The sequence below is a fragment of the Passer domesticus genome, chromosome 28 (genome assembly GCF_036417665.1).
Source record: "Passer domesticus isolate bPasDom1 chromosome 28, bPasDom1.hap1, whole genome shotgun sequence".
NCBI classification, from domain to species: Eukaryota; Metazoa; Chordata; class Aves; order Passeriformes; family Passeridae; genus Passer; species Passer domesticus.
The window spans coordinates 3,656,194-3,666,947 of NC_087501.1; the positions used below are offsets into that span (position 1 = coordinate 3,656,194).

Below are 10,754 nucleotides of genomic sequence, written 5' to 3' on the forward strand. Positions count from 1 at the left end.
ATTTAAATCTGAATTTCCTGGGGTTTTCATTTAATTTTCCTGGGGGGTTTTCATCCGAATTTCCTGAGGTTTTAATTTAATTTTGTGGGGTTTTATCTGAATTCCCTGGCCTGCCCACCTGCCCAACCACCCCTCACCCCATTTCCCCCCAATCCACCCACCCCCCTCAAACCTCCCCAACCTCCAGCAACCCTCTCCCCACCCCCACCCCCCCCCCGGGTGCTCCTTTAGGGTCACCCCATCACCCCACACTGATCCTTTGGGGTGTCTCGTCCCCATCACCCCCAGGGCACTCCTTTGGGGTCTCCCCATCACCCCCAGGGCACTCCTTTGGGGTCTCCCCCTCCCCATCCCCATCACCCCAAGATGCTCCTATGGGATTTTCCCATTCCCATCACCCCCAGGGTGATCCATTGGGGTCTCTCCATCCCCATCACCCCAAGATGCTCCTTTGGGATTTCTCCTTCCCCATCACCCCCAGGGTGATCCGTTGGGGTCTCCCCATCACCCCAGGGAACTCCATTTGGGATCCCTTTACCCATCCCCATCACCCCAGAGTGCTCCTTTAGGATCTCCCCATCATCCCACGCTGATCCATTGGGGTCTCCCCATCACCCCAGAGAGCTCCTTTGGGGTCTCCCCACCACTCCAGAGTGCTCCTTTGGGGTCTCCCCCACTCCAGGACACTCCTTTAGGGTCTCCCAACCACTCCAGAGTGCTCCTTTAGTGCTGATCCTTTGGGGTCTCCCCACCGCCCCAAGGCAGTCCTTTGGGGTCTCCCCAACCCAAAGCACTCCTTTGGGGTCTTCCCATCACCCCAGAGCACTCCTTTGGGGTGTCTCCAATCCCCCAGAGCCCTCCTTTAGGGTCTCCCCATCACCCCGAGGGTGCTCCTTTAGGGTCTCCCCATCATCCCATGCTGATCCATTGGGGTCTCCCCATTCCCCCCACCCCAAACCACTCCTTTAGGATCTCCCCCACCCCAAACCACTCCTTTAGGATCTCCCTCACCCCAAACCACTCCTTTAGGATCTCCCTCACCCCAAAACACTCCTTTAGGATCTCCCCCACCCCAAAACACTCCTTTAGGATCTCCCCCACCCCAAACCACTCCTTTAGGATCTCCCTCACCCCAAACCACTCCTTTAGGATCTCCCTCACCCCAAAACACTCCTTTAGGATCTCCCCCACCCCAAAACATTCCTTTAGGATCTCCCCCACCCCAAAACGCTCCTTTAAGATCTCCCCAACCCCAAAACACTCCTTTAGGATCTCCCTCACCCCAAAACTCTCCTTTACGATCTCCCCCACCCCAAAACATTCCTTTACGATCTCCCCCACCCCAAAACTCTCCTTTAGGATCTCCCTCACCCCAAACCACTCCTTTACGATCTCCCCCACCCCAAAACTCTCCTTTACGATCTCCCTCACCCCAAAACTCTCCTTTAGGATCTCCCCCACCCCAAAACACTCCTTTAGGATCTCCCCCACCCCAAAACTCTCCTTTAGGATCTCCCTCACCCCAAAACACTCCTTTACAATCTCCCCCACCCCAAAACTCTCCTTTAGGATCTCCCTCACCCCAAACCACTCCTTTAGGATCTCCCCCACCCCAAAACTCTCCTTTAGGATCTCCCCCACCCCAAAACACTCCTTTAGGATCCCCCCCAGCCCAAAACGCTCCTTTAAGATCTCCCCAACCCCAAAACTCTCCTTTAGGATCTCCCCCACCCCAAAACGCTCCTTTAAGATCTCCCCAACCCCAAAACTCTCCTTTAGGATCTCCCCCACCCCAAAACGCTCCTTTAAGATCTCCCCAACCCCAAAACTCTCCTTTAGGATCTCCCCCACCCCAAAACGCTCCTTTAAGATCTCCCCAACCCCAAAACTCTCCTTTAAGATCTCCCCCACCCCAAAACACTCCTTTACGATCTCCCCCAGCCCAACCCACTCCTTCACCACCCCGCCCCATACCTTCAGCCAGCCCCAGGTGGATGCTCCAGTAGATCTGCAGGCACTGCAGCTCCTTCTTCATGCCCCTCTTGCAGCGGCAGCGCTGCAGGGGGCTCTCCTGCAGCACCTCCAGGGCCAGCTGGCACTCGCGGTTGGCCAGCATGGTGTTCCTGTCGCGGCCGGCCAGGCACTGCCGCAGGGTGCGGTAGCGGGAGCTGCAGCCGGGCTCGGCCGCGCACAGCTCGTTGGCTCGCACGCAGTCCACCGGGGCTCGCCCGCCCGCCGGGGGCAGCGCCGGCGGCGAGGGGGGCCCGGCCGGCGAGGGCAGCGCCTGGTCTGAGCCGGGAGGGGCGGCGGAGGGAGAGGAGGGAACAGGTTAGGGAGGAAGGTGAGCGCTGGCCTCAAGGGGCAGCCCGGGGAGGGGAGGTGGGGATACCCGGGGGGGGGAAATGGGCAGGGAATTCAGATTGAAACCCAGGGAATTCAGATTGAAACCCTGGGAATTCAGATTGAAACCCTGGGAATTCAGATTGAAACCCCCAGGGAATTCAGATTGAAACCCAGGAAATTCAGATTGAAACCCAGGAAATTCAGATTGAAACCCAGGAAATTCAGATTGAAACCCCAGGGAATTCAGGTTGAAACCCCAGGTGAGCATCCCAGAGAGGGCAGATGGGGACCTCTGGGAGTAAAAAAGGGCAGGGAATTCAGATTGAAACCCCGGGGAATTAGGATTAAAACCTCAGGGAGTTCAGATAAAAACACCCAGGGAATTCAGGTTAAAACCCCAGGGAATTCAGATTGAAACCCAAGGTGAGCATCCCAGATAGGGAAGATGGGGATCCCCCCACGAGGAAAAAATGGGCAGGGAATTCAGATTGAAACCCTGGGAATTCAGGTTAAAACCCCAGGGAATTCAGATTGAAACCCTGGGAATTCAGATTGAAACCCTGAGAATTCAGATTGAAACCCCCAGGGAATTCAGGTTAAAACCACAGGTGAGCATCCCAGATAGGGCTGATGGGGATCCCCCCACAAGGAAAAATGGGCAGGGAATTCAGATTGAAACCCAGGGAATTCAGATTAAAACCCCAGGGAGTTCAGATTAAAACCCCAGGGAGTTCAGATTAAAAGCCCAGGTGAGCACCCCAGGTAGGGTAGGTGGGGATCCTCTGGGGAGGAAAAATGGGCAGGAAACACAGATTAAAACCCCAGGGAATTCGGGTTAAAAACCCTCAGGAAATTCAGATTGAAACCCAGGGAATTCAGATTAAAACCCCCAGGGAATTCAGATTAAAACCCCCAGGTGAGCATCCCAGATAGGGCAGATGGGGACCTCTGGGAGTAAAAAAGGACAGGGAATTCAGATTGAAACCCCGGGGAATTAGGATTAAAACCTCACAGAGTTCAGATAAAAACACCCAGGGAGTTCAGATAGAAACCCCCAGGAAATTCAGATTAAAACCCCAGCTAAGCACCCCAGGTAGGGTTGATGGGGATCCCCACGAGGAAAAATGGGCAGAGAATTCAGATTAAAACCCCCAGGAAATTCAGGTTAAAACCGCCAGGGAATTCAGATTAAAACCACTAGGTGAGCACCACAGGTAGGGTAGGTGGGGATCCCCCAGGAGGAAAAATGGGCAGGAAATTCGGATTGAAACCCAGAGAATTCAGATTAAAACCCGAGAATTCAGATTAAAACCCCAGGGAGTTCAGATAAAAACACCCAGGGAATTCAGATAGAAACACCCAGGAATTCAGATTAAACTCCAGGTGAGCACCCCAGGAAGGGTAGGGTGGGGATACCCTGTGAGGAAAAATGGGCAGGAAATTCAGACTGAAACCCCAGGAAATTCAGGTAAAATCCCTAGGAAATTCAGATTTAAACCCCAGGTGAGCACCCCAGGTAGAGTAGGTGGGGACCCCCGGGAGGAAAAATGGGCAGGAAATTCAGATAAAACCCCAGAGAATTCAGATTAAAACCCCAGGGAGCTCAGATAAAAACACCCAGGGAGTTCAGATAGAAACCCCCAGGGAATTCAGATAAAAACACCCAGGGAATTCAGATTAAAACCCCCCAGGTTGAGCACCCCACATAGGGCAGATAGGGATTCCCAGGGAGGAAAAATGGGCAGGAAATGCAGATTGAAACCCAGGAATTCAGATAGAAACCCCCTGGGAATTCAGATTAAAACCCCCAGGAAGTTCAGGTGAAAATCCCAGGAAATTCAGGTGAAAACCCTCGATGAAAATCCCAGGAAATTCAGATTAAAACCCCAGGAAATTCCAGATGGGCACCTGAGCCACCAAATCCACCTGCGTTTGTGCCAAAATCACCTGGGCTGGTGGAAGAGCTCCCTGCCCATGGCACAGGGAGTTGGGATGAGATTTTTAAGGCCCTTTCCAGCCCAAAGCAGGCCGGGAATTGTGGAATTCTGTGGGGAAGGTGTGCCCGAGGGTGGGAGAGCTGGAGCTGAGCATGGAGGAGTTGTGCCCATGCCTGGAGCCAGCTGAGATTATTCACACGGGCTTTAATTTGCTTTTTTTTTCTGCTTTTTTCTCCAATCAAAGGAGAGGAATTTTCCCAAGGATGGCAGTGTCAGCCCAGCCTGGGAATCATGGAACTGTCTGGGCTGGAAGGGATTTTAAAGAACTGAAAGAGGGGAAATTGAGGAGGAAAGGGGAAAAAGGGAAAGAGGGGGAAAAAGGGAAAGGGGGGAAAAGGGAAAGGGGGGAAAAGGGAAATGGGGGGGGAAAAGGGAAAGGGGGGAAAAGGGAAAGGGGGGGAAAGGGAAAGGGGGGGAAAAGGGAAAGGGGGGGAAAAGGGAAAGGGGGGGAAAAGGGAAAGGGGGGGAAAAGGGAAAGGGGGGGAAAAGGGAAAGGGGGGGAAAAGGGAAAGGGGGGAAAAGGGAAAGGGGGGGAAAAGGGAAAGGGGGGGAAAAGGGGGAAAAGGGGAAAAGGGAAAGGGGGGGAAAAGGGAAAGGGGGGGAAAAGGGGGAAAAGGGGAAAAGGGATGCAATTCTTCTCTGGGAGGGGCTGGGATGGAATTCCCAGAGGAGCTGTGGCTGCCTCGTCCCTGGAAATGCCCAAGGCCACCTTGGAGGAAGCTGGGATGGTGCAAGGTGTCCTTGCCCATGGCAGGGGCTGGAATGAGAATCCCACAATCCCGGAATGGTTTGGGTGGGACGAGACCTTAAAACCACCACGGGCAGGGACACTTCCCACCCCCAAGCTGCTCCAAGCCCCGTCCAGCCCGGCCCGGAGCACTCCCAGGGGTGTCCCTGCCTCCCCCACAGCCGAGATGGCCCGGCGGGGGCGGGGAGGTGCAGGGTTAACCCCACACCTCAGCCTGGGGGACCTGGTTTTCCTCGTTCCCTCCGAAGCACCCGCCTTCCCGGAGCTCTCCGGGGCCCCGGGGGGCAGCGGCTCCATCCCGAGTCCCCGCGCCCCGCCCGCCTTTGGCCGCTCGTCCTTCCCAGCCCCGTCACGGGGTTTTTAGGGCATCTGACTCATGGATTTTGGAGCGCTCGGCCTTGGCAGGGCCGCGGGGCAGCTGCGGCTCCGAGCAGGCGCTTCCCTCCGGGGTGGCAGCGGGCCAGCCCGGCCGGCTCCTGTCCCTGTCCCTGTCGCTGCCCCCGTCCCCGCTCGGACCCTGCCCCCGCATTCCCACAGCTCTCCCGCCGTTCCCATCATTCCCGCATCTGCTTTTCCCCCTGGAAATATTCCTGCTAAATCCAGGCAAAATTCCTGCTCAACGCGGCCCAGGCGAAGCCTGGCTCGTCCCCTCCCGGGGGACTTGGGGACAGGCAGCGCTGGTTCCACCCCGCCCTAGGGGGATGGGGACAGACCCGCTGTCACTCCGTGCCCCTCTAGCTCCCCGGGAAAGCCCTGGAGCAGGGAAAAATGGGAATGGCAGCACCTGGAGGGGACCCTGCGCTGCTCCGGGGGGCGATGGGGACGGGACCGCGCTCTGTGCCCGCCCTGGTGCCCCCCAAGGATGGCGGGCAGGGGGGACCCCTCTATGTGCCCCCGTCGCTGTCCCCTCCCGCCTGGCACCGCCTGGGCCACCGCTGGCAGCCCCTGCCCTGTCCCTGGCAGGGGGACAGTGACACCTACAGGAACGCGACAGGGGCCACCCGCGTGTCCCCCCCGGGGCGGGGCTGGTCCCCTGTGCCCCCCGGGCTGGGCACGCGTCCCTGCCCGCTGTGTCCCTCGGGAGCGGGTGGCGCTGGAGCTGTGGGTGGCACTGGGTGGCCGTGGATATCTCTGCCCCCCTCGGGTGCCAGGGGGGCTCTGAGGAGGGACAGGAGCAGCCTGGGCGGTGCCCAGGTGGGGACACCTCCGCCGGCTGCGGCCACTCCAAGGAACAGATCCACAGATGCCGGTGTCCCCCGGTGTCCCCAGACGAGCCCCGCCGGGTTCCCGGGGGTCTGGGGAGCGCCCAGAAGCCCCCGAGCCACGTTAGATCCAGCCTGGAGCGGCAGGTTCCCCTCGGGAAGGCCGGGCCGGGCCAGGATTGTATTCCACACGGGAGGCAGGCGGGATCCGTGAGGGGCTGGAGGAGGAACGGGCGCCCCAAATGCTGATCCCGGGGCTGGGAATGCCGGAGCCTCGCCACGCCATGGGGGGTGCCCTGGGATGATGCCGTGGGACTCTGCATCTTCACACACCAGGAAATCCCATCCTGAGGCGTCCAAAAAATGGGAAACTGGGAAAAACTGATCCTGCTGCAGCCGTGGTCACAGGGAAACTGCTCCAGGGCATTGGAGACATTCCAGAGCTCCACCGGGCAGGGAGAGCTGTTCCAGAGCTCCATGGAGAGCCATTCCAGAGTCCCACCGGGCATGGAGAGCCATTCCAGAGCTCCCCTGGGTGTGGAGAGCTGTTCCAGAATTCCATGGAGAGCCATTCCAGAGCTCCAGCAGGCACAGAGACTATTCCAGAATTCCATGGACATGGAGAGCCATTCCAGAGCTCCACGGGGTGTGGAAAGCCATCCCACAGCTCCACCAGATCTGGAGATTCAGCCTTCAGCTGCACCGGGTGTGGAGAGCCATTCCAGAATTCCATGGACATGGAGAGCCTTCCCAGAGCTCCACCAGGCATGGAGAGCTATTCCACAGAGCCACTGGGCATGAAAAGCCATTCCTGAGCTCTGTTAGGCTTGGAGAACCATTCCAGGGCTCCACTGGGTGTGAAAAGCACATTGCAGATGTGGAGAACCATTCCAGAGCTCCACTGGATGTGGAGAACCATTCCAAAGATCCACTGGACATGGAGAACCATTCCAGAGCTCCACTGGACGTGCAGAACCATTGAGAGCTCCACTGGACATGCAGAACCATTCCAGAGCTCCACTGGACATGCAGAACCATTCCAGAGCTCCACCACATTCCAACCTCTCCCAGCTCAGCTCCAGCTCCAGCCCTGCTTGCCTCAGCTCCAACTCACACTTCTCCAGAAGCCTCGTCCCAAAAATCCCCTTCTCCAGCCACATTCCCGTCCCCATGGGCAGGGCAGGGCCGCATCCTTGCCCTGGCACCAAAGCACCACCTGGAACACCCTTGGGTGCCCTCTGGGTGGGCCAGGTTGGGAATCCCACAGGAAATCCCCTCTCTGGAGCACAGGGATGAGCTGTGTGGGCGAGCAGCCCCCGATCCTCCTGCCTTCTGCCATTTTCCCACCTTTCTCCCCCGGTTTTGCAGGGAACGGGGTCCTGCGAGCCCCTCGGTGGCACCGGCAGCATCCGGCACCGCCGGAGCCCGGAGTGCCGGCGGATCCTGGAGCGGGAAGGGCGGGCACAGCCCTTTGTCCTGCTGCCCCCAGACCCCGCAGGATTGGGGCTTTTTCCACCCTGGGCGCTTTCCCTGGAGCCCCCCCGCTCCTCATTCCCACCGAGGAGTTTGGGTGGACGGGGAAACTGAGGAGGGGGGATTTTCTACCCCCCAAAAACCCCTCCCGGCAGAGCCGCCCTCTCGGAGCTCCGGGGCTGAAACATCTGCAGAGAATTCCCGGCTAATCCTCGGCAGGCTCTGGGGTGCCGGAGCACGGCGAGGATTTGCACAAGGCGCTGGCCTCTTTTCCTGCCGCTCCCTCGGCTTCTCCCGGCTCCAGCAGCCTCTTCCCGAGCTCTAATCCGTGTTCTCCTGCTCTGCTTCTGCCGGAGACCTTCGGACAGCCGGCAGCTTTAGAGGGAAATGTTCCTGCTGGCGAGGATCACTCCGGAACACGCAGCTTCCCAGCCAGGACCAAAGGGATTTTCTGGCTTCCCGGGAATGATCCCGGCTGGGAAGAGCTGGATGTTCCCTGCTCCAGGATCCTCAGCGTGAGGCCACGCCGTGGTCACCCCAGCCCTGAATCTGGGGGTCCCTGCTCGGGGTTCCAGCTCCTCAGCCTCGCCCTGCACCCACAGAACCTTGGGGACACCCAGGGATGGGGATGGACACCCAGGGATGGGGGCAGGGTCCTGCCTCGATGCCAGTGAGGGCAGGTGGGCCCTGGTTTGGATGCCTGAGGTGGGGCACCCCTGTCCCCCTGGAGGTCCCTGTGCCCCAAATTTGTCCCTGAGCCATCCAGCTGTGCCCGGACAAACGTCCAGACGTCCAGCTGTGCCCCAGCCAGGCTGGAGCACCCTTCCCCCCCCCCCACACACGGGGGTGTCCCCACTGGTGTCCCCACCCCGCCCCTTTCTCTCTGTCTGAGGGCGTCACCCGAGCCCCCCAACCCTGGCACCCCCCGACCCTGGGCAGGGGCTCCCCCAGCCCAGGACTCGGTCCCCACCTGCTCAGGCCTCTGTGCCCCCCTCCCCAAAGGCTTGGGGGGCACCCGCCCCCCCGGGCAGCCCGTGCCTCGCTGGGATGTGCTGGGAGCAGGGCAGAGCCCGCGCCCCCCGTTCCAGCCGGGAGCAGAGCGCTCCCCGGGGACCCCGAGCCCCCCGGAACGAGGCTGTGCCAACCTTCAAGTCTCCCTCAGCAGCCTCCTGTCCCTTGTCCCTGTCCCCTGTCCCTGTCCCCCAGCCCAGGCCGGCTCCGCAAAGTTCTCCGGGCGCCGCAGCGAGCCGGGATCGCATCCCCGGCAGCCGGGAACGGCCCCGGGAGCGCGACACGCCCGAGGCGCGGCGGGCGAGCCCCGAGCATCGCCCTTTTCCTTTCCCTGTCACCCCAAACCCCGCGGGCTGCGGGTGCTCCCCGTTCCAGCGGCTGCTGCCGGGGGAGGCGGCGCTGGGAACGGGAGCGTTCTCCCGGCTCGGAGCTCCGAGTGGAGCCGCCCGCGGCTCCGGGAACGGCGATTCCCCACGCAGGAAGCCGAGCCCCGAGCTCAACTTTCCCCGCCGAGTGTCCACGCCGCGTTCCCCAGCTCTGGAATGGCGCGGGGGGAGGATGGAGGGGACACGGGTGGGAGGGGGAGAAGGGGGAGATGTCCCCCAAAAAGCAAATCCGCGCTGGCTCGCCAAGGGGAGACGGGCAGGGCTCGGCTGCTGGGTGATCCTGCTCGCTCCGGCCCCGAGGGGGCGGCTGGGCTGGTGTCCCCCGTGTCCCCCTCCCCGGTTCAAGTTGACGGGGAATAGGAAATGAAGTTGAAGCCCTCGCCGTGCCCCTCTCCTGCCGCAGCGCCCGTGCCAGCTCGGAGGGGCTCGCTCGCCGCCTCAGCCCCGCAGCCCCTCGGCCGGGGGGAACGCGCCACCTCGGCCAGGCGACAGCCGCCACCCCGCCCCCGGCACCCCCGCTGGGGCCGCTCACCTACGAAGAGGACGATGCAGAAGGCGTTTGCCAAGATCATGGTAGGAAATCCACGCGCTCCTCCACGTGTGCAAAAAATGATGTTAAAAATCAGGCACCAAAAAAAAAAAAAAAAAAAAAAAAAAGGATGGGGGGGGGGGGGGAGGGGGAGGGAGAATAAAAAAAGATTGAATAATTCCCAAGGCGGTCAGGTAGATCCCAAATCCGGTGGGCTGGAAGCGAAGGGGGGTGTGCTCCGCCCGGCGCGGAGCCGGGTCCTCAGCCGCTCGCCGCCTCCCGCATCCCCGGCGGGCTCCGCTGCGCGCTCCGGGCTCCGCCGGGCTCCCGCCGGCTTCTGCCGAGCTCCGGCTGCCGGGGAGGGGGCGCGGCGAGGGGCGGCTGCGCTCCGCCGAGCCCCGGCGAAGGGGCAGAGCCGGCGGGGCCGCCGTCCCCTCCCCGCCCCTCCGCCGGGCCCGGGGCCGCCCTTCCGCCCGGGGCGGGGGTCGGGGGGGGCTCCCTGTCCTCGTTATCTCCATCCCGCCTCCCCATCCATCCCGGCTGGCTGGGATGCACCTGCCTGTCCCCTCCGGGGCACCCCCGCGGCTCCGGCGCTGCCGCAGAGCCGAAGGCGAGACCCCCCCGCCCTCCCCAAATTCCCCCCGCGCTGCTCCGTGCGAGGGGTGGGAGAGGAGGAGGCTGAGGGGTGGGAGGGGGCACCCGGGGGGCTGCGGGGACACGGGGCCGCATCCCTGGGTGGGTGACAACCGTGGGAATGGGGAAGGGGGGACGCTGCGGGGTGGGAAAGGGTCCCTGGGTGGGGCATGACCTTGGGAATGGGATATGGGGGTACCCTGGGGGTGGCAGAGGGACACTGGGGGGCTGCAGGGACAAGGTGCCACATCCCTGGATGGGTGACACCATTGGAACGGGAGAGGGGGACAAGGGGACAAGGTGCCACCCGCTGCCAGGGGGTGCGACCCCACTCAAAAGGGGCAGCCAGCAGGTGCTGTGCCCTCCCCACTTCACTGCGGGGCTTTTGGGGGAGTCACACCTACACACCCCCAACCCAGGGGAGCCAGAATT

At 61.2% G+C, this 10,754-nt stretch overlaps 1 protein-coding gene across 1 annotated transcript in view; it reads right to left on the bottom strand.

Moving 5' to 3' along the window:
- The window catches only part of GFRA2 (GDNF family receptor alpha 2), a 30,144-nt gene extending 20,010 nt beyond the window's left edge, over nucleotides 1-10,134 (bottom strand). Inside the window, exons 1-2 of the mRNA XM_064400387.1 lie at nucleotides 9,693-10,134; nucleotides 1,975-2,289 (exon numbers count right to left, since the gene is read on the bottom strand). Coding sequence (XP_064256457.1) covers nucleotides 1,975-2,289; nucleotides 9,693-9,732 — 355 coding nt within the window. The 5' untranslated portion in view covers nucleotides 9,733-10,134. The remainder of the gene's footprint in view (nucleotides 1-1,974; nucleotides 2,290-9,692) is intronic.
- Nucleotides 10,135-10,754: the final 620 nt, after the last annotated feature.